The 22,908-nt window shown below is 54.3% G+C and overlaps 2 protein-coding genes across 4 annotated transcripts; both read right to left on the reverse strand.

Annotated features, from left to right (window-relative positions):
• Positions 1 to 515: 515 nt before the first annotated feature.
• On the reverse strand, positions 516 to 2,259 carry LOC122363924 (venom protease-like). Its single transcript, XM_043333769.1, has one exon. The coding sequence runs from the start codon at positions 2,192 to 2,194 to the stop codon at positions 1,100 to 1,102; it is 1,095 nt and encodes a 364-aa protein (XP_043189704.1). The 5' UTR covers positions 2,195 to 2,259; the 3' UTR covers positions 516 to 1,099.
• Positions 2,260 to 9,166: 6,907 nt separating this feature from the next.
• On the reverse strand, positions 9,167 to 21,046 carry LOC122363913 (nuclear mitotic apparatus protein 1-like). 3 transcript variants are annotated; one of them, XM_043333735.1, is made up of 19 exons: positions 20,790 to 20,993; positions 20,244 to 20,343; positions 19,765 to 20,116; positions 19,300 to 19,444; positions 18,645 to 18,669; positions 18,361 to 18,547; positions 18,005 to 18,115; positions 17,606 to 17,704; positions 17,157 to 17,283; positions 16,819 to 16,913; positions 16,332 to 16,489; positions 15,791 to 15,968; positions 15,278 to 15,387; positions 14,373 to 14,481; positions 13,831 to 14,075; positions 13,162 to 13,516; positions 12,666 to 12,824; positions 12,063 to 12,275; positions 9,167 to 9,798 (listed from the first exon to the last, which is right to left on the reverse strand). In XM_043333735.1, exons 2-19 carry the CDS (start codon positions 20,321 to 20,323, stop codon positions 9,652 to 9,654), a joined length of 2,895 nt encoding a protein of 964 aa, XP_043189670.1. In that variant the 5' UTR covers positions 20,324 to 20,343; positions 20,790 to 20,993; the 3' UTR covers positions 9,167 to 9,651. The 3 variants fall into 3 exon arrangements, with proteins under 3 accessions (XP_043189670.1, XP_043189669.1, XP_043189668.1); XM_043333734.1 differs by lacking the exon at positions 18,645 to 18,669 and having other exon boundaries at positions 18,361 to 18,572; positions 20,790 to 21,046; XM_043333733.1 differs by lacking the exons at positions 18,645 to 18,669; positions 20,790 to 20,993 and adding an exon at positions 20,635 to 20,777 and having other exon boundaries at positions 18,361 to 18,572.
• Between the last annotated feature and the right edge of the window lie 1,862 nt (positions 21,047 to 22,908).

A 22,908-nucleotide genomic window follows, 5' to 3' on the forward strand; every position in this document is an offset into this window, starting at 1 on the left:
GAAGGTTGAAGACTGGCGAAGCTCCGCGGGGACCAGGTTTCCGGTGCACCCGAGGCGCTACCTGCCCGAGCTGGTCCGAACTGACCGGGACGGGGTGTGGTTCGGGAGCAGGGCGGCGCGGGAGCATCGGCACAGGAGCGGGCACCGACCAGCGAGTCAGCACTGACCGCCCGTCGGCTGCAGGGGAGGCGGTCGGCGTATCTCTGCTGGCCGCCCTGGGGCCTGGGAGCGATGCAATGGACCCCAACAGTACCAGCACCAGCCAGATGCCGAAGACCCCGCATTAGTGTATTGTACGCATTGCGGTCTCGGTATGCACTTGTGTAAAATATCGTACATATGAAATGCCGTAAAATATGTGTGCTTAAACGGTGGATTAGTTCGCTGACTTGAACCAAATAAATGCTCATTTGAATGCTCATTCATCTGAATGCTCAGAAGATACCTACCTATCAAGGTATCTTATGCTAGATCCCGTAATCGTATGCGCTTCGAAATCACTTCTATCATTCGGCAATTCTTCAGATCTTTATTAAAGGTAATCGAAATCAAACATACATACGTATCAAGTGTGTAACGAACACGACATAACATGCGACTCAAAATACAATAGAATATAAATACATTCATATTCATAACACAGATACTCTGCTCTAAAAGCACATTTATGAAGTACAAGTGCGCAATAAATTGCAGAAGTCATGCATATCGGGACACAAATACAAACAGACTAAAATCGCAAAACTGGTTACACCTACGCAATACAGCGAATGAGATCATATAGCACAAACAAAACAGGACAACACCGCAACAATAACGATCAGAGCAGCCAATCAGTGAATATCGCTCTTAATCGTTTTCATACAAGCACAAATAAAATCAATTTGATTTGCTGAAATGGGTAAGCAAAGCTAGAAAGCTGGACCTCCCGCCCTCCTATGGCCTTATACAGAATCGAAACGTGTTGGATGTCCTTCGCGTAGGTCCTACTCATCCACATGTCTTTTTTTTTACATGATACCTTTGTTTCACCTGCTCCTTGACTTTTTTCATGCTTGACAGCACCTGAGAAAACGACGGCTCCCTTCAGCGAGCGCCGTCACGATCGCCGCACCTCGCGGCGGATCCAGTCGACGTAGTGCGGCACGCTGGTGTACAGACCCGGGAAGCGGTCACCGCCGCAGCCCATGCCCTCCAGCACCAGCCCGATCAGGTGGAAGCGGCCGTCGGGCGCGCGCTCCAGCGACAGCGGCCCGCCCGAGTCGCCCTGGCAGGCGTCCCGGGCGCCGCCCTGCTCGTCGGCCGCGCACAGCACGCTGCCGCCCCAGCCGCCCGGGAAGCGCGTGTCGTACTCGCGGGTGCGCCGGTAGAGCGCCTCGCACGGCGGCGTCGGCTGGACGGTGACCAGCGCCTCCTGCAGCACGTCCGGCTGCTGCTCCTCGAAGCCGAGCCGGCCCCAGCCGACCACGTAGCCGCTGCGGCCGGTGGGCCGGGCGTCGGCCGGCGGCAGGCAGATGGGGTGCGCGCCACCCACGCTCAGCTCCACGGGCTCGGCCAGCACCAGCAGCGCCAGGTCGGCCAGGCTGCGCCGGAACTGCGGGTGCACCACGGCGCGCGCGACGCGCCGCTCCTGGCGCGTGCTACTGGCCGCGCCGAGGTCGTGCTCGCCGAGCCGCACCACCAGCCGGCTGAGCTGCCGGGTGGCCACGCAGTGGGCGGCCGTGAGCACGTGGCGCGGCCCGAGCAGCACGCCGCCGCAGAGCCAGCGCGGCCGCTCGGAGCCGGCCGACAGCTCGCCCAGCAGCGCCGCCCACGGCCAGCTGGAGCGGTCGGCCGGCCGGCCGCCAGAGATGTTGGGCACCGCGCGGCCCTCCAGGCCGGCCGGGCCGCCCAGGCCGCAGTTGGACGGCAGGGCGGCAGACTCCGGTTCGGCAGAGGTGGGGAACGTCAGCTTCATGGGACGGGTCGGCCGTTTCTCGCAGCAGAGTTTGATCTGCAGCTGCTGGAAGCCGCAGGCTCGCCGGCTGGGCGGTCCGTGCGAGGCGGGGCAGTCGGCCGGCAGCACGCAGTCGCCGGGCCGGCCGCTGGGCGCCGTGCACGCCGTCGGGCCCGGAAAGAGGATCGGCCGTGCGATGAAGCCGGCCGCCGGGGCCAGCAGACAGCCGAGCGCTGCCGCCACGAACAGCGCCGCCATGTCAGCACGGTGTAGTCGGGTACTGCTGCGAACCGGCGCGGCCACTCGACACGACCTCTCGCGGCGCCGGCCGGGGACACACTGATCTGATCTGACCATCCGTCGTCTCGTGCCGTTTATAAACGCGCCGCGATGCCACCCACGGCCGTCGGCCGTAACTGGACGGTGACTCACCGCCGCACGCTAGCACGGGGCGCCGGAGTACGGTAATCGTGGTGCAAGTTGCAACAGCGCGTGGCATTGACCACCGTGCTGGTGGGGGACGGCGGCGTGACTAACACGTCGATATATCTAAAAGGAATTGTGACGGCACCAGGCGTTATAGGCTACATGAATGAGTTTGGTTATTATAGCTTTTCAACGGAAAGTTCATGCATGCAGCGAATAAAGTGTAAGTAGTTGAAACACGAGTAGCGCAGATCCTTGAACGGTCAATGCGTAGGGGAGAGTGGGGTAATTTGGCCGGTGGTGTAAATTGGCCGCCCCCACCTGTACGAAAGCTGATAAAAGTGAATGAAATAACTTTAGTCTCTATTCATTTGTCGTTGGCAGAACTAACTCGAGAACAAATGTCAAAACTTTCCCCCTCTTAGTTTTATTCAAAATTAATAAAAAGTGAATTTCGTTGGAAAATGGTAACTTTTACTTCCGTTTAAGAATTTGTTTAACACGTAGTATTTGGGTTGTAAACGAATTCCAACATTATAGCGCCATTTTTGAGGGTGTTCAGCGGTTCCAAGAGCAATTTCATCTAGTTCTGTACAGCCATGACGACTTTATAGACAAAAAATTTCAGAATGGCAATGTGGGGTTATTTGGCCGGGACTAGCGGGGCAACTTGGCCGGTGCGCTCAGAGTCACTATGCTGGGACAGTCGAGTTGGCATGGTCAATTATACCATAAAGGACATAATTCATGACCAACTTTGACTACCTTGATGCCATATTTCCTATTGGACAGCTGTAAGGGCATGTGACGTCATCAAAGGTTACCTAACGCCTTTTTGCTAATAAATACTTACAGAAAAAGATACAGCCGCGCAAATGGTATCATTGTGTTCAGCTCGTCAAGACGCATCGAATGATATACATGATGACCTTGAACTCACGAAACCTTGAGGTCAAGCAACCTGAGGTAACGTGACCTGAAGCCAACCTTTGACCTTGACCTCTCGAGGTCAACACATACATGTTTCGATGCGGAATGACGAGAGAATTACGATGGTACTTTAAGTTTTGGCCTAGCTTGATTACTTCAAAAGCTATTCGTAAAAAACTGTCATCGCATCTAGAGCCGTTATTTTGACTATTTTCGACCCCTGTGACGGCTGAGTCAACCTCCAAAATGCTTCAAATGCGTCGTAGGACACGCGTCATTGCTGAATGTGAAGCTGACTCGCCTATAACAAAAATCATGGCCTCAAACTAACACCGGCCAAATTGCCCCACACCCCCGGCCAAATAACCCTGCTAGTGGGGCAATTTGGCCGCTTTGCAGGCCTTTGTAATACGTCACAATTTCAATATAAATAGTTACTCTATCATTTCAAGTTTACTGTCCAGTAAAGTAAAATGTATGCCACACCTGTCAGCGTTGAGAAAATGCAGAAATGTGCTGTCAATTTTTAGTTACATCGTTTTCTAAAAAAAGCGGCCAAATTACCCCACTCTCCCCTACTATACACCACTACACTGGGGGAAACCCAATGACATGGCTGGTGCTAGGTGACCAAGAAGTGTCACATCGATGCTAGTGGATAGTTGAAACTCTGAAAGCATCGTTTCTGTATGATTCTCTAAACATTGTGGTTAATTAATTTTGAAGGTAAAATGAGCTCCCTCAAAAAAGATATGTCTCAAACTGAAAAACTCAAAAAGGCCATATGAAAAGGCCATATGAAAAGGTGACCTGCGGCCAAGTGTCACCGTCACGGATCTATATCATTGAGCAGCCCATGTTCAGCCCGTCTCAGTATAGGCGGTGTCACGGTAGAGGGCCGTTGTTGAGATTTGACTGACAACTAGGTCATCATGATGTCTTTGACTACTGGTGCGGTTAGAACGGCTTATCGGTGAGGTTAGCAGTTAGTAAGGGAATGTAAAGGAATCATTGCCATTAGTTTCATCACTCAGAAAATGTTGCCCTAGACTCTTGTCGACGTTGATGTGCGACACGATGCCCATTTTATCCTTGTGTATCGGCAGTCCCGACGTGCGCTCCTCCGGCCTCCCCGGCGCGCTCTTCCCTCGGGAGAGTCTGTCGGTGTGCGCCGTTGGACGGCCGGCAGAGTCGGACCCGTCGGCCGCCGGAGACCCAGGCCCTGTGAGCCGAGCCACGGCCAGCTCGGCGACCAGCACGAGCAGCGCCAGCGCAGCGCCGGCGGCGAGCAGCATCAGCGGGCCGCGCACGTTGGCGACGGTCAGCGGACGCACCACGCCGCCGGCGTGACACGACGGCAGGCGGCGGGCGCAGGCGCGCGCGCGCACACGCAGACCCAGGTGCCGCGCCTGCTCCTCGAAGCGTCCGTCCGATATGAGGCCGCTGGCCATCATGCGCGCCACGCTGAGCGAGCGGTGCGGCACCAGCGGGTGGTGGCGCGACCACAGCCGAACCAGCAGCATGTGGCCCAGCAGCTCACTGCCGAAGTTGAAGTCGTCAAACAGGACCGAACCGTCCGACCGACGCATCACCTCCACGGAAAACTCGAGCATGGTGCGCTTCTCCAGGGTGAAGGCGAACTGCTCCTGCAGAAGTGCCTGGGGCATGTCCACTCTGTTGGTGTCCACCCGTATTGTGCGCGCCAGCTCGCGGACATGCGGGCTTGGCGAGTGTGAATAGATGAGCTTCAGGTGGCGGATTTCGGTGAGCAGCCGGTAATCCTGCTCGAGCAGGTCCTTGGCGGTGCGGGGCGGCTGGAACAGCGGCACCGTCAGCGCCTTGATGAGGTCGCTGAGGTAGGCGGTGGTGAGGACGAGCGACATCACCACCCAGACTGCCACCAGCGGCCGGTGGCGGGGCGGCAGCTGGCCGGCGCCCAGCGGCACACTCTGGCCCAGCAGCAGCGCCAGCGCCATGAGCGCGCCGCGGCCCAGCGCGCCCCGGCGCGGCGCGCCCGCCAGCAGCGCGGCCACCAGCAGCGTGCAGCCGGCGATGGCCGCCCACGTGTCGGCCGAGAACAGGCGCACCAGCTGAGCGCTGGACAGCTGCGGCGGCCGGCGCGCCGTCATGAACATGAACGACACCAGCCGGTGGCCGTCCACGATCGACACCGGCTGAGCGAACATATTAAGCGTGAGGCCCTGGTAGGGCCAGGTGCGGTCGGCGCCGCCGGCCGCCAGCAGGCCGATGGCGCGACTGGCCCCCTCCGAGGTGCGGTCACGGCGCTTCAGCGGAGGAAACTGGGCCGCGTCCACAAACTCCAGTGTGACGTTGTACATGCGCGGCATGGCCAGCACCTCGAGGTCCAGCTGGATCTCGCGGTACATCGGCATCAGCGTCTCCAGCACCACCTCACTGCACGTGCGGTTGTTGGTCGGGGACCTGCGGCAGTCGTAGCGGTCCGCGGTGTACTTGACGAAGGCCACGCGCAGTGGCGTGCCGTCTGTGATGATCCTGCCGTCGGACTGGACTCCCGTGCGGCGGTCGGTGATATGCAGCCCTCCCGAGGAGTTCCAGGCGCCGATCTCGCGCACCGCCCGCAGTGCGAACGTCCTGCGGAACAGGCGGCCGGAGCGCTCGGCTCGGCCCGGCGGAAGGCCGTCCAGCTGGAGACAGAGCGCGTCCGGCAGCCGGTCCAGCTCTGGCCGCAGCAGGGCGGCGCGACAGTCCAGCCGGCCGAGCAGCACCGCCGGCCGTGGCGACCAGTGCGGCAGCGGCCGCGCGCCCGGCCAGTACTCGCAGCCGGCGCCCTGCAGCAGCGCGCGCGGCAGCATCGGCCGCTCACAGAGCAGCTCGGCGCGGAACGGACCCTGGCAGCGGCGGCAGGTGCGGACGGTGACCGGCCCGTTCAGCCGCTCGGACACGGAGCCGGGCAGCCCCGGCGGCAGGTCCCCGCACACGGTCAGTCCCAGGCCGTCTCCGTCGGGCAGCAGGCGCTCCAGCTGCATCTGCCGCAGCACCGCCAGCTGGACGTCCAGCGGCAGCGCGTCTTCAGCGACACTGTCCGAGGCGTTGTCCCTCAGAGCACCGGGCTCCGTCTGCATGGCGGCAGAACCGGCCACGGACGCTGCCACCGCACATAAAGCGCCAAAGGCGAGGCGGAGCATGCTGGCATGTGCAAGCTCGCGGAGGACGACGTTCATGGCGCAAACGTTACCAGATCCCTCGCATAGGTCAGCAATACTACAATGCTTCCCGAGGCAGCACGACTGCCGTGGCGCCCCGAGAGCTGCGACTCTGCGGTCCGCCCCGAGACCAAGTCGGTCTAGAAGTGCCGAGGAATTGATGCTCTCTGCGCTCAAACACTGGGCATTTTGGCCTGCCACTGGGCGGAGCCAACCCTTAATTGGCTGTTTAAGTCAGCAAATTATTTCATGAGCTTATGGATGATTGGTGGCTTCGATTAGATAGCGGAGCCAGTTAAATCGTTTAGCAATGACTTCCGGTTTCAGACTGAACAATAAATGGTTCAGGGTTGAGGCATGCATCAATCACAGAAAACGGAAATATTTTTTGGATTAACTCCCTGCAATAACTCAACAATGAAGCTGTTCACTAGTCCATGAGGCAGCGCTCTTATAAATATATTTCCCCATCGAATTTGAAATCATTACCCAATAAAAATATGTAGACATTGAGCCATTCACGGTACCGTTCATCATAAATTCGCCGTCTTATCATAATTGAGAAGTAGGTAATAACTTAGTGGCCAGACCTTCATGCCTTTACGTAAATCTAGGCCTTAAGGCCTTCATGTAAATCCCCAGTTTAAAGTCAATCACTACACGTGCATCGACATAACTTCATTGAAGGTTATACCCAGATGCCAAGGACATGCATTTATGGCAATCTTGGTTTCATACGTCATATCGTGAGTCTTCCTCCAGCGGAAGCATAGTGAGTAGTTTCCCTTTTCGTCGCCTATGGCGCGTATGTACAATACCAGACATGCGTTGAATCCTCGACATACCGACACGCCATCTGTTTATCGCTGTAAGGTCTACTGAAATCGCTGTAAGGTCTACTGTAATAACAGCACCACAGATACCTACACTGTACCCAACTCTATTACGTTCGCCGCCGTGGTATGCGCCCTTTAGAGCCACGGTCCTGGCCAAGCGCAGAACCTACGTCCATACTTATGACTTGCGTAGGTACCGGCTCACCCAGACGTAAGCCGCGAGTCGTAACGCTTCACCGATATGTCACTCGCTCGTAAGCCAAACACTGACGTATACGGTCATCAGGGACATCGTTCTAAACACTAACAGCGGTCGAAGACTTCCCCGAAACTCCGCCCCAGCTATGGAAGCGTGATGGTGCAAGGGCGTGTAATGACGCGATGAGGGGAAGGACAGATACCAGGAGGGATGACGTTTTGATGCTATTTTTAGTCGGTCAGTACATACATGCCTACGGCGAAGAACCATAGACGCTGCCGGCTCGTCATGGCTTATTACTAGCTCAGCATCATCTTTGCATTGTAATTTGACACTCATCAGACTGGATAATAAAAAAACATCTTCGTTTTTGTTGCCAGCGAGGACTGTTCGCGTCAAGGTTGGCTCACCAGAGCTCAGCCACGCGCTCGGCGCTCCTGGCCCATACTTCAGCCCAACGCTGGACTTGTGCCTAAACTTGACGCCGCCGGCCTAATCTCCATTTAACCGCAGACGATACCACTTTCCGCTCCGTCTGCGCCGAACAGTTGGTTTCTCCTGTCGTATTTCCGATGAGGTCGCTCGGCCCGAAACGGGCAACCCGGCGGGTCCGACGGGGTTAGAGGCCCGTTCCAAGACCGTATATAGGTCCGTTTCCTAGTGTTAGCCCCCTGCCGAAGGCGCCGGTAAACAACAGGTTGCTGTTTACGCCGCGGCGCTCCATTAATTGCCGCGCGCGCACAGCTGTCGTCGCGTTTGTATGGGTGCGGCCGCAAACAGCGGCTGCTGTGGACTAACGAGCGGCCGAGGAACAAACGGCGGATGCGCCGCCGCACCGCTCGGGGAAAATAATATTAATCAATTCCGGGCACCGCGACATAAACTCTGAGGGTTATTCGATGAACAATGAGCATGTCCTGTAGTGGCGTTCGCCTGTCTTGTCGCCACCGCGTGGCGCGTGCTGAGTTTTTAATTTGTGTAGCCGACTGTCCCAGTGCGAGCCGCGCGACCTTCTGCAGCGCTACATACCGACATACCTACATACAGACCGATCACACGGTATCTGATTCAGGGCCAGGTGCTCAGCTGAGGCGGCGCAGATGATAATATCCCACCGACACGACACTACAGTGGATGACCGATGATAACGACGCACCACTCATCTCGGCACAGGAATCATACAGACATGCCGACCACGTTGACATCCGATGCGGCAGATATTTACATTCTTCGGTCGTCACAATCCCACTCCCCCGACGAATGGTGAATCAAATGCGGCCGCAGCCAAGACGCTGCTCGACTTATCTTACCCAAGTCGGGATATTGTGGAAAGGCTCTCACGATCCCTATCTCAGTTTTCCGCAGAACGCATAATATTCACTTCTCTACATCCTTCCTGTTTCATCAGTTTTCCTTCACCTTCTCGAAATCAGTTTCCCCACTCTCCGTCCTTTCTTTCTATTCCTCCTTTCCCTCTCGAAGCCCTCCTCTTTCTCCTCATCTCTCCCCTCTCTCTCTCTCTCTCTCTCTCTCTCTCTCTCTCTCTCTCTCTCTCTCTCTCTCTCTCTCCGCCGGCTCCTCTGCCGTTTGTCTCAGCCCCACCGCCGGCCCCATCTGGCTCATTACGTCCCCAATCAGTCAGCCACACACCGACCGCTCGCCGCTAATTTATTCAGCCGACCGACCACGCGCCGGCTGCCGCGCAGAGCTCGCCATTTCCGGATAGGACACCGACTGTCCCGGCGGCCGCTCAGAGGAGACTGATCGCGTCACTAGTCACAATACACCTGCTGGATTGTCGTCAGAGACAGGGGAATTCACCTGTCCGTGAAAACCGCAGGACTCATTACTTGCAGATTCGGATACCTAGGCGGATACGGGTGAGTTGCAACGCGACGCAAAACACCGAGGGTATTTTTCTTCAACAAAGAACAATCTGATCATCATCTTCTCTCCAAAACAGCTTACGCAAGCTGCTACCGCCGTTAAGTCCCACGACTGGGAATTCAATTCAGTAATTTTAGTCACGATATGCATTCGATCCGGTAGCTGTGGCCACCCGTACAGTCGTTTGGCTCACCGGGCCGCGGTCCCTGCTGTTGTGACGTCACTGATCTCTGACGTCACTGGTCTCTGACGTCACTGGCTCGGCTCGGAGATGCCGGAGAGCCGGAGCACTACGTCGCTGCGGGTACGGGCCGACTCGGTCTCGTCCCGGACCATGGTCTCCAGGTGCCGCCATTGGGCGCGCAGCTCGCTCAGATCCGGGATGTCCGGCTCGGTCAGCTGGGGACACAGCACACACGTACCGGTCACTCGGCGAGTACACGGTACGTACATACACGGGTCTACACTCGCGTACCAGATACGCCGTCTATAACTCAAAAGTGTAACACAAGTGGCTATTGGCTATAAAAGACGTTTTCCTAAAGCGTCTCTAGTTTTAGTTGCCCAATGTTGTCATTTATCCGATTAAGTGACAATGAGGGACAACAATGACGTTCATTGAGCTAAGTGGTCCAGGAACTGTTACAGAAAAAGGCGTCATCGAAACTAACTGTTTGGACGTGACATTTAGTGTACGTAAAGGTCACTTGGTGGTAGCGTTCGTTCGTCTATATATAAATAATTGTTATTTTTCAAGGGGCAATGCGTCAGAGCTATGAAGAACATGGGGGGGGGGGGGGGGTCCGGCGGCCTGAAGGTATTCAACCGTCCATACCGCCCTCTGGCTTAATAAAAACATAACATCGATCGACCTACGATAGGTCATAATTTTCTGGCTGTATCATAATTGCACCAGTAGGTATATCAGGCTTTGACGATGAATTACTGGCTACATAAATAAGTAACGATACATAACGGCTGAAAGACTTGCTTTATTTAAACGATGCCAATATCCCTTTAAAAATTGGCTATGCATCAGCTGTGATGCAATGATAAGGAAATAATCGACAAACTAGGCCGATATTTTTACGCCGATAATCTGAGTTTCCTGGGCATAAATCATCCAATAGATGTGCCACGCATTTACGGGAACATAAATCACTGGCAAATCTGATGTCACGTTTTCCCATTACGCCATAGGACATGCTAGCAACTTCGAATATTTACGCGTTTGGAAACTTCGGCTATGACCGCCTAAACTCGAAGTTTTTACCCATGACAGCACTGCATACGCAATACGCATTATGCAGGGGCAATGCTTTTCCTGGAAGGCAAATTATAATGGAATGTAAAGACGCATTAGATAGACCAAATTTGGCCCCTGTGGTCGAAGCGGTAATTCCAGGAAACTCTCCCTAATCGTGCATTAGTCAGACACAAAACAGACATTCACTTCACACCGGATCGAGTCAGGCTGACTGTGCAGAATATCGTAATACCCTCGTGAGCCACCCACCAAACAATGGCGCGGCGTTGCCTCAGCTGCAACCACATGGGACGGGATTGGTATGGCGTAGCGCCAAGACCCTGACGGCACTCTCTGGAACAAACGATTATTAGCTAAGCCGCGTGATGAGTCGAAAATGTCCCCCTCAGGTGGTATTATTTACTGTTTTCTAACAGCAGGCACCCTGGATTCTATCAGACCCTGTTTCAAGTTCTCAGACCCTGAAACTGGACTAAGAAAAACGACAACTGCAACGACGCCTCATTTTCTAACGTTACAAATCGAATACCGTATTCGGGAAAATATTTTCAAAAGTAATATTGGCATTTTCATATACTTCGCCATTTGCTGCATGCGACAAATATCGTCCATGCACTAATAACGTCGATACTTCCTCATCGACCACAGGATTGGGGGCCAATGAATGATAAGCTAACCGCCATGTCGCAACGTCATAGCACAGGGTGCCGAATGTCTAAAATTCCTTTCAGATGCATAATTGCATTAGTTCGCCGACGTGAGACTACGACGCCATACACGAAAGCAACACCGCACAATAGACTTAGATATCAGTCAGCAGCTTGCAGCAGCTTTATTGCAGTCTGGTTTTGATTCCATTGTCTAATTCATTCACACCTTGCCTTTTCATTTCCTCAGCATCTCCTTCAAAACTTCAGCCTCACTGAGCCTGACCAAGCCTGGCTAGCCCAAGCTCGGGGGACTTCATGAACTTTTCTAGTTGTGACTGAAGTTCAGCTCTGGGCTTAATAACCCATGACCACTGAAAACAGGCCAGCATCCAACATATATACTGTATGACCTTAGAGAACGGCCTGGGCGCCAGGGGAGGGGCAGCTGGCGGATCTTAATTCGCCAATTGCTGGAAACGCGGGAGTCACTGTGTAAGTTGCAGGACTCAGGGGCTGGTTGCCCCGACTCACCGGACGTCGGCTCGAACTCGCCACCCTAGGTAAACGACGAGCAGGGAATCGGATTTGAGACTTAGCGGGCGGGGACTCGCACTTATTAGGCCATTTCTCAGACTCACTGGGCGGCTGACTCGGACTCTTGGACTCACTGAGCGGGGAATCGGACTCACAGGCTGGTAACTCAGACTCACTGCGCTGACTCGGACTCACAGATCACCGGGACTCACCGGGCGGCTGACGGGCGTCCCGCTGTCCGAGGTCACCGTCATCTTGTCGAGCAGCTGCTGCAGGGCGCGGAAGTGCGCCAGACGCTCCTGACGCTCGTTGTCGCGCCTCCGTGAGTTGGAGCGGTGCCGGCGAGGCGGCAGCGGCTGCCCGGGCGGCGCCGGCAGGGGCAGGCTGCCGCCACCGCCGGCGCCGGCCGAACCGGAGGACTGGGTCTGTAGAGCGGGAAAAACGCTCAGAATTACATAATTAACAGCGGAGATATGTACCATTGTACGCTATTGGCTTGTATACAACCGCATTGACAACAGTAGCTATGGAGACAGGTAAGTGTAACGGGGAAATTTAGGGACAGCAGCCCGAGGTTGTAGCAGGCGGTTGTGGAGACTGAACAATGAACACAGCAGTCGTGAGTCGAACCACAGCCGCAATGTCAGCGCGCCGCACAAACCGTGCACTGTGTAAGTGCAGACTAATTAGCTGGGTGCCCCGTGCTATACGCTGCCTATCGTGACAGAGAGTCCTGTACTACACACTGCTGTGCGTCTTCTGTCGTATCTTATAGAACCAAACCTACTGTTACATGCCCTGAGTCACCGACTGACCTGTGCGTCCTGCGCGGCGTTGGCCCGCTGCGGCCGGCCGTCGTCTCCGCCGGCCTCGGCGGTCCGACGGCTGACGCGGCTCTGCTCGCCGTCTCTGCACGGCTCCTCCTCCTCCTCCTCTGTCCCCTCTGCCCGGGCGGGGTCCGACCGCGAGGACGTCTGAGGGCAGGGAGATGATATCATCAATCACTGTGTTTGACTGATAAATGATGATGGGGTGAATATGTTCAATGTGACATACAGGGAGACATCGGATGTTTGTGGTGACACCACGCCCTAACCTGGCCGTCCAGTTACGCACACTGATGGCGTCCCGTCCAGCTGACCTCTCCCTGGCCCACCGCAGTCCCAGCTTGCTACGGTACGGTCTGACCGATGCCTTATTCTAGGCCCAGCCTGCTATGACTTCATCACTGACCTCCCTACCCTCGAACTGCTCTGAGCAGATGCCTGGCCCACCCCAGACCGGCCCGTCCTGTGCCGTCCCCTCTCTCACCTGCTGTGTGGCCGCCGCGGTGCGTCTCTCCACCGTCCGGTGTCCCTCGGCCCGACCGCGGTACTCCTCCAGCAGGTGACCCTGGGTGGCCAGCTGGTCCCTCTGCCTCTCCACCTCCGAGATGATCTCCGTGACGCGCTGCAGCAGCGGCGCCAGCTCGGGCACCACCACCGAGCCGGAGGTGCCGTCCGAGCGAGCCGTAACCAGCGCCGTCTGGCCGGCCGACAGGGGCGCCCCCTGACCACCGCGCTCCTCGGCCACGAACGACGAGCGGAAACAGCCGTCCGCGTCCAGAGAGGACTGGGAGGTGTCCCGGATGGGCGTGAGGGGACGGAGCTCGACGCCTCGAGAGAACCTGAGGACATGGTGACATGGTATGTGACGGCATTACCTTATATTTCTTTTACTTGTCCACTTCGGCATTTGACTCTGAAACGATTTCGCTGACAGTCATTGCAATCGTGTGGGGACTAACCATCATGATCACAAAGAGGTCAGAGTACTTAAGTGTACAGAAGTCTATGGACTTACACATCACAAAATAATTAAGCGTGCTTTCTGTAATTGACATACGCTTGTAAGTGTCGGCCACTATGACACTGACTCAAAATTCATCAGCTACTGTCAGTCGCCGCCTCACTGGCACAGGTCAGTCACCACCTCACTGACCCGTCGGCGGTGCCGATCGTTCCGGAGCTGGTGTCGGCCGGACCGCTCCAGCGCCGCTCGGAGCCCCGCGGACTCGGGACCGGGATCTCAGGCACAGAGCGGGCGCGCGCTGGCTGCCCGGGCGGCGCCGTGGCTACGCGGGTCACAGCGGCCAGCAGGGTCTGCAGCTGCCGCTCCAGGCGCGCCAGCTGCGCCGCGTCTGCCGCCGGCGCGCCGCCACCGCCGCTCAGCGCCGCCGGCTCCGGCTGGAGGGGCGGGACGGAGAGACGGTGAGGTGGTAAAACCGGTACTAATCGACAGTGTCATTTAAATGGCTCAAACGAAGGACACCGCTGACAGCTGATGGGCTAAGAATCGACAACGTGAGACATCATTCATCATTAACTCAGTCTGATAAAATAATATCAGACGACCTTTGGCTGTTATTACCATTAGAGTATATAAGAGTATATATATTGTATATAAGATATATATGGTTATTACGAGCGCATAAGGAATTCAGGCCGTGCACACTGCCTCCTCCACCACGCCGGGGATCTCACCAGTTTCTCCTGCGGCGCCTTGTCCTGTTTGGCCAGCATGCCGAGCCGCTGCTCCATGGTGATGCAGTCCTTCTGGCGCGCCAGGCATTCCTCCTGCCACTCTTGGCATCTGAGAAAGGAGGATCGTCATAACCGCTGACAGATGGTGTGGAATTATCATTATCAGTATGTTTATGGGTGTTCGCCACTGCAGTAAAGGCTGTCATCTTTTGCCGATAGAGATCAGAATGGTATGACGTCCGCTCAGCAGCTGCGGACGTCATGCCTAAGTGCTAGCATTGCTAGCACTTAGCAGCAATTATGGGGGAGCTGGACGGTGATTTCCTGTTCTGCGCCGCGCTAAGTCAGAGCGCTACAGACCGCTCAACCTTTATAATGCTGAGCCAAATCAGTCCCGGCACGTCAAATCATATATATTCTGCTGCGTTCCTAACGCAACTGGGCGTGTCATCATCCCGACTTTTACGTCAGCAGTCACTCGGACACGCCATCATGTACGCCATTTCTCCTGCCTACATGCCTATAGGTGGGCTGGGCTGCCTATCCGAGCGACCGTTCCGTCTTTTCCATCCCAACGACGCACAAATGCCCCACACCTCTTGGCTCTTATCCATGATCCGGGCTGGACGGGCGCCTTCATCCGACAGGAGTATATTCTCGGGAGTAGGCCCACCGTACATATGGTGGGGTGGAGTACAAAGTACCGTTAGCGAGGCTGGTCGCCCTCGGGCTGAGCCCTGGCTGTGCACCAGGTGCTCGCCCAAACCAATGTATCCACCGAATTCCTAGCATCCTTCTGGCTCTGAAAAGGTCTCGCTAGAACGAAAAGGTACCTTACAAAACAAAGAGAACAAACTCTCAAGCGAGTTCGGTAGGTAATGTAAGTGTGCCGGTGTCGGACTGACCTGTCGAGCAGCTCCTCGTATTTGCGCGGCCAGTCGACCTGCGGGGCGGGCAGGGTGTCGGCCGAGCGGCGCAGTTGGTGCAGCTCCTCCATCACCGCCTTCAGCTGCGACTGCGGCACAGCAAGGTACCCTCCGTTAGAGGGGCGGAGTACACACCAGTCGTCGGACAGTACCATCCGAACCGTCAGTGGGAAACTGGCTCCGAACACCGGGGCCCGACCAGCCACTGGGGAGTGGGGGGCCACCGCAGCCTGGAGGTAATCCTGCTTCCGTCCCTATCACTGGGGGAAATTACGCACAGTAGTACGACACAAAACCAGAAGAAGATGGGCAAAGTACGTAAGCGAGAGCATGACATTTACCACATACAAAAACACAATATGACGTGAAATATTAACTTTCAAAATATGCAATCGGCATTGGCGACCAATATAAGCAATTACAATTACCCACCATCCATCAACATAATTTCATCCGTTAGCCCGTCGGCCCGGGGTTCGACAATTGACATACCTTCATGTGGGCGTCCGCCTGGTCTAGCCTCTGCCTCATCTGGCCGGTGAGGCGGCGCTCGGCCTCGAGCTCAGCGCGTGCCGCCTGCAGCCGCGCCGTCAGCTGCACCGTCTCGTGCAGCGCCGCCTGCAGCTTGGTGGAGGTGCGCTCCCACTGGACTCGGTCCGTCACCAGGGACCTGCCGCCGCGGACGGACGGGCCCAGCTCAGACCAGGGAGCAGTCAACTGCGAGTGTGTTTACTGGATACATTGTATCCTGAATGAAAGCGTATACATATGTATGGTTTGTGTCCCAGTTCCATCCACCCCGTCTTGTTCCTTTCTTTCGTCTAATTCCGATTATCTAAGATCTTGATAGCCCTGATAGTCTAAACCTGGGAGTTCCGTACTCTAGATTAGTTCCGTCTCATACCGACGATATTCGCCTCGTTCCATCCTATTCGATCCGACCAGATTCTTTTCCCTCTCATATCCTCCCGTCATGTTTCATCTCATCCCTCATCCTATCCCAACCCCCCCCCCCTGTCCCCCCGTCGCGGACCTGTTCTCTAGCCGCAGCCGCTGCGCCAGCTGCTCGCTGTCCTTCAGCCGGCGCGTCTCAGCCGCCAGCTTCAGCACCAGCTGCTGGTTGCGCCGCTGCTGCTCGCGCTGCTGCGTCTCCGCGGCAGCCGTCGCCGCCTGCTGCTCCTGCAGCTTGGTCTGACCGCGGGCAACGGCGGGAGGGACGGGAATACCAATTACCACATACGGTGACATGTCGGCACTCGCAATGCTCATGATCATATAACTACGGTCCAAGCTAACAACGAGACAGCTGTTCCAAAAACCAGCATTGCGACAGAGCAAAACACGAATCATTACGATAAAATAGCATTTAAAGGCAACCTTTCACGTCGAACTCTCATACACCTATCGATGTTTGAAACCCTATCGATGTTTGAAATGAGTAGTTGTTGGATATCGCATCAAGCTTCAGATAACGCTCCTACGTATATTTCTCCTGTCGCTGTTTATAACCACTCTCGCACCTGGAGCTCCATGTAGGCGCGGTCCGCCTCGGCTGACATCTGCGGCAGCTTCTGGCGGATGTCGTCCAGACTCGTCTCCAGCTCGGCGACACGAGCTGGGACGGACCGTGGAAGGACGGCATGCGGGGAACGGCGGCGGGACAGGAGGAGCGAAGTGCGGACGGGTCAGAAGGGGATGGGAACGGGATCGTGTTATGCCCACAGGACTACAATCGACTGCCATGACTCCCTTGCCTAGACTAGTCAGGGTTAGCCACATGGCTTATGTGTCTACACAACACACTCAACAGAGCACAGCGTTCAACACACCAAGCACGCAGCTGTAGCTAAGTGCTCACCTTGCGCCGTTTCCAGCTGTTTCTTCAGCTGGGCGATGTTGGAGCGCAGCTGTTTGGCCGGACAGGCGGGCAGCGGCCGGCCGCCCCTCAGGGCACGCAGGTCCCGCAGACTGCCGCCGATGGCAGCCTGCACGAGTGGCACACAGCGGGACCGCGGGTTCGTGATGAGATGCCCAGGGATATCCCACTGGATACATGTACCGACTTAATTTACCGGTCGAAAAAGCAGCCGAGTAGAATATATCACAGTGACACCATGAGCGTTGTTTAAAAGGTAAACACGGTATAAGATCGCTACCTACTTGTTGTTAAACGGCGCTACCATCTCATAATGATTTGTCTTATTTCAGTTCAGCTCGATAGTGCGACAAAAGAAGTTCATCTGATGGCATGTCAAGTATCGCTATACCGAGTACAGTGACCCTGGATGGAAGAGCTGGCTCGGTTACCTCGTTGCACTCGCAGATGCCAGGCAGGTCGGTGTCGGAGAACACCGACTTCAGCTTGTTCAGGTCCCTGGCCACGCTCTCCAGCTTCACTTTCTGGCGCTGGAGACGACATCCGGGGGCGAGTCGCATTACACGGGTGGGAAATACACAACTATCGGGGTTGGATCACCATAGGGATTACGTCACATGGTCAATGTCGATGCGCTTGTCGGATTATCTTTATGCCGTATTTTTACCGGTAATAGCAAGAAATTGGGTACATTAATAGCGGCATGTTTCGCAGAAATTTAGCTGTGTGCAGCGGCAAATGTAAATTATTCGGATTTGACCATACGGTACGTAGTACGTACAACTACAAATGCACATTACATATCAGCAACGCATGCATACGAATTGTACCTTGATAACCTCGTCCTTTCGAGCAATGGACGCCGCCTGCGTTTCCACTTGTTTGGATTTTTCGGTCAGTTCCTTTTGCAGCTGTGTAGTCCGTGACTTGCTATCGTGCAACTGAAATCAGTCCAAGTACTTAAATAGGAATATCCATTCAGTATCCTCTCAAAGGCATCTAAATACCAAACTCCGGGGCACGTCTTGAGTTTCCCACATACCTGACTTAGTATATCGACTAAATGACAACCAAGCACAAGTAACCGCAAACAAAAGTGAATACGCTCTGCCTGGAAATATTATTTCAGTTCAGCATTAGTTAATACCATAGCCCCTTTAACATTACTGCAGTTGACCCGACTTACTGCCGACTTGAGGCCGACCACCTGAGCGGCCTTGACCTCCACGGAGCGGACGGCGTCGGCCAGCTGGCTGGTGCGCTCGGCCAGCTGCCGGGTGTTCTCCGCCAGCCGCGAGTCGCGCTCCGCCAGCCGGGTGCGTACCGAGGCCAGCTGCCGGGACAGCCGGTCCTGCTCGCGGCGCGCGGCCAGCAGCTGCTGCTGGCCGCTGCACGCCGCTGACGGTCACACAGACACAGGGACAGTGTACAATCACGAGCTGTGTACAGTGTACAGTGTACAATGCCAGCAGCTGCTCCTGGCTGCTGCACGCCGCTGACGGGCGCAGAGACACAGGGACAGTGTACAATCACGACAGCCGGCAACTGGTTGGTAAATGAGCGTCGCAATTAGAGCGTTGGGTTATTCTACAACGGTACAATTTATGTTTCAAAAGCTTACATCGTTACAATTAGTGGTGTCAATCGGAACCTAAATCTTCGGAATTCCGATTTTGTCCAATGTCCAATTCGGAATTCCGTTGGACAATGGCAGCAGGCTTTGGACAACTTTGGACAATCGCTTGCTACACCTCAACATTTTAAAAAAGTAGTCGTGTTTTACATTGATTGGCTATTAGAAAGCTCAGCTTTCGATATGATTAACACTTTTGAGCTTGTAACGGTACATGTAAAACAAATGAAATAAGAGTGTTGAGTGTAAACTATTGCGTAGGTGTCGGACATCTTTGGACAAATGGCTGGCTTGGACATTTTTGGACGGACAATCGACGTAAGCATTGGACATTGGACGGACTTTGGACATACGTTTTCTGAAACTGACACCACTAGTTACAATCATCCTCAGAATTGTATCATGCCTAAAAGTTAATTGCTATAGATCATACGGCTTTATCTTGCTAATACCGAGGATAATAATAAAACGAGCATTTCATATTTGACATACTGCGAACGGATTCCTCAGCATCTTTTATGCTTTTCTTCAGGGCCTCAACTTCATTTGCGTGGTTTTCTTCAACCGTGGCTTTTTGCTTGGTGATGCAATCGATAGTTTCTTCGAGTTCCGCGATTTTGCTTTGATTTTCCGCGGCCTGAAAATGTTCAGCTTTGTTGAATAAAAGTGAACGTTCATAGTAATGCATTTCTGCGAACTAGCCATAGTTCGACAACTGAAACGCCGTAAGTTAGTGCGTTTGTTTGAAATTTGAAAGCCGAAACGCATAATGTAAAATTAGCGAGATAAGCAAAGCTTTTCCAAATGCTAAGAACTACTGTCCATACCCAGTTATGATAAGACAACTGCTCAGTTATAATTGTAAGCACCGGGTCATTTCATTTCCCTCCTATTCCGATGTTCTCCGACGACAAAACGTCAGCGGAGTCTCTCTCCACCGGTGTGCGCTCTACTGGCCTGTTTGTCGGCGGCGCTGTGCGCGAGCTGCAGCTCGGCGCTGAGCCGGCAGCCCTCCTGGCGCTGCAGCTCCAGCTGCTGCTGCAGCTCGGCCAGCGCCGACTCGCGCCGCTCGCGCTCGGCGCGCCACTCGTCGGCGCGCGCGCCCTTCTCGGCCACCTCGCGCTCGATCTCGGAGACGTGGCGCGCCAGCCGCTGGCAGAGCTGCTGCTGCCGCTCGGCGGCCGCCGGCGGGCCCAGCGAGCCCATCAGCTGCGACAGCTCCTCCTTCAGCGAGAACACCTCCTCCACGCAGCTCTGGAGGAGGCGGCGCTGCTCCTCCACCTCCTGCTGCAGCTGGTCACGCTCATCCCTGGGACAGGGCCGGGCAGCATCAGCGGACATCAGGCGTTAACGTAGCTGCCGGCAAATTTGTTAGTCGTTACTTGTATGATAAACGTGAAAATGTCTCATAGATTGTGATCTAAACCAATACTCACTGAGTGGATTTCAGTTCAAGCTGAAGCGCTGAATTCTCCTCTTCTAGCTCCTGGACGAGCCAACCGACTCTTGCAGACATGATTGCTCAATTGATCAGAGCTGGAAGAAACAACATAGGTAACCCCGAGAGTAATGATGAGATTTCATGTTGTAACATACCTGCTGCCTCAGGGCCGGGATTTTTTTCGAGCGTAAGAATAATCATCTTAGTTTGGAACTTCTATATGTAGGTAGGTAGGCCCATGAACATATAGGTTACGTAGATTACATGCGTATATAATTGTATAGCCTGGGCCGCAATATACAACAAACATCCCAACTTCAACGAAGCGATGTTCTGTGTGAAACGAGCACCTCCGTTGTAGTGCGATAGTCCATACTGATACCTACCTTATCACTTATCAGATATCTATTTTCCATGTACCTATTGACATTACTATTGCAAGCTTTATCTCGCAGTTTTCATAGAATAAGAACACAATAAATCACAGATAAAGACGAGACGGACAGGTTGACGTCAATGTGTTCCGTTCCGTGTTCAGTACCTATTTTTCGTTCCGGTTCAGTTGTTCTTAGATTAGCGACGCCAAACACTTGTATGATATACCAATACTGCTTTGCTTCAGTATGCACAGCACAAGTATAAACGTCTAGTCACATTACTTTATGACCGTACAGGTCGGCATGCTTGAGGTATATTTTACATACAGAATTATAACTATCATGGAATAAGCGCCGGAAGAATGCAGATATTAGGCTCTCTCTATCGCCTGGATAAAAATAGGCCCCGCCCATCCCAATCAGCTGCTGCATGACGAGTTGATGACGACAACCACTACTTACCAGCAACCAATCTAGGGATAGCGTACGTGACAGTAATGGTGCAGCGGTTGCAAAATATTACATTGTTATTCAAACGGTGTTTGCTTTGAGGATGAGGTTAGATTAGATGAAGTGTTGATGAAAGCAGGTATTTTTTTAAAATATTTTTTTGACAATTTTTTGCCCTTGTTTTACTTAATAGCTGAACCCGGGACCACCTGAAGTCTAAACCTTATTTTATATAACATGTCAATGCTGATGCTGTCTTGAAATGTGAAGTTTAGACAATGGTAATAGGAATAATGAATAGCAATTTCACCAACAACATTTTAATCTCTAGGAAGTGCAATTAAAATTAAAATCACTGTCTGCCACACTGCTCCATCCTGGTCATGCAACCAACGTTCATGGGTGGTGTTTCACAGCAGAGCACGCACTGCAGTGCTCAGCACTGCAGTGCACTGCAGTGCGCTGCGTGTGTCAGAGCATTGGGTTTCCATGGCAGTGTCAACAAACTTCACTGTGATGCTAAGCTATGACAGCATCCCAGAACGCTAGCACGCTGCGGTACCAGCACCAGCAGCATGCTAGCAGTATTTGAACTCAAACCTCTGTTCTTGGTACGGTTTTTCAGAACCTCTCACTCTGTTCCATATGCGATTGATCATAAACTAAGAGATCACATGCAACGTCATTTGAGTGATGCTATGGTATGCCGTAGCTACCAGTGCACACAGTGTCTGGATGGTGAAACAGGGCCATTATTAATCACATTTGCTCTGCTTTGTTTCAGCAGAAACCTGTCTGCACATGGGAGGAGCGCAACAAAAGCCCATCAAGTTCATGCATGGCAGTGGATCTCAACAGGAGAAAACCAGAAAGAACATGGATGCTTGTAGATTGCAGTTGTACACTGCTGTTATCACCTGATGTGCGTGGCTGGCATTGCTCCTGGCAAGAACCACCTGCAAGTGATGAGATGGTGCCTCAGTCGTTGAGTGTGCTGCAGTGTGAGAGGCGCCCTGATCTCTACTTTGTGATGGGTTTCCATTGGAGGTTCAACTGAGAAGTGAGAACTGACTGTGACCATGCTTGAGCATGCCAGTGGAGCTTTACATGCTTAGGGCAGCTTTTGAACAGATGCTGACCATGGCATGTCCCATCCAGTTATCACGTGCACAGAATGGTGGGGGGAGGGCAACTCTGGGCTCTTGAGTCAGCCCTACTGCACAGGGGGTACAGATGGCAGCTTACGTTTGGTGTGTCCTGCACTGCATTATCAAGCCCAGTCTGCGCCACAGGCAATGGGTCGGGCTGCACTAATTTAAAGGCAGACTATCTTGCAAAGGAGGCTGGCATCCTCTCCCATAATGACACACCAATTGGCAATCATCGCTGCGATGATCACGAGGGTGTCTGCTTATCTAACATGGTGAGGTGGAGAGCCAGTTCAAGCTGGCCTGAGGGATGGTTTTACTTCATCTGAGGCCCCCTTTCCCCGCCTGCCAGGTCCGGTCAAACGACCGCTTCACAGTGAACGACTTGCAGTGGATGCCGTCCCACAGCGCAACGAGCGCGCCGACCAGAGGCGGCGGCCAAGAGGCGGCCGCGCTCCCCCAGTCGACGGTCCCGGTGGACGTCGGCAACGCCCACCGCGCGACCATCAGATCGGCTCGCGACAGCGCCGTCGCCGACTGACCGCATGACTGGTATCTGTTCTTGATGTGGGACCGACTGCCACCGCCGGTCGCGGAAGGGCATCGCTCATCGGCCATCGACGTCCGCCAGCTTCGCGTGGGTCACTGTTCGGGCTGCCACCAATACACCGAATCGGATGGAACC

The sequence above is a fragment of the Amphibalanus amphitrite genome, unplaced genomic scaffold (assembly GCF_019059575.1).
Source record: "Amphibalanus amphitrite isolate SeventyFive unplaced genomic scaffold, NRLGWU_Aamphi_draft 000647F_arrow, whole genome shotgun sequence".
NCBI classification, from domain to species: Eukaryota; Metazoa; Arthropoda; class Thecostraca; order Balanomorpha; family Balanidae; genus Amphibalanus; species Amphibalanus amphitrite.

Excerpts from the sequence above, each read along its gene's own strand:
- LOC122363924 (XM_043333769.1), bottom strand. The coding sequence starts at position 2,194 with ATGGCGGCGCTGTTCGTGGCGGCAGCGCTCGGCTGTCTGCTGGCCCCG.
- LOC122363913 (XM_043333734.1), bottom strand. The coding sequence starts at position 20,323 with ATGTCTGCAAGAGTCGGTTGGCTCGTCCAGGAGCTAGAAGAGGAGAAT. Across the intron at positions 18,116-18,360 it reads TGGTCGGCCTCAAGTCGGCA|TTGCACGATAGCAAGTCACG; the intron begins GTAAGTCGGGTC and ends GACTGATTTCAG. Across the intron at positions 13,517-13,830 it reads ACGATCGGCACCGCCGACGG|GTTCTCTCGAGGCGTCGAGC; the intron begins GTCAGTGAGGTG and ends CCATGTCCTCAG.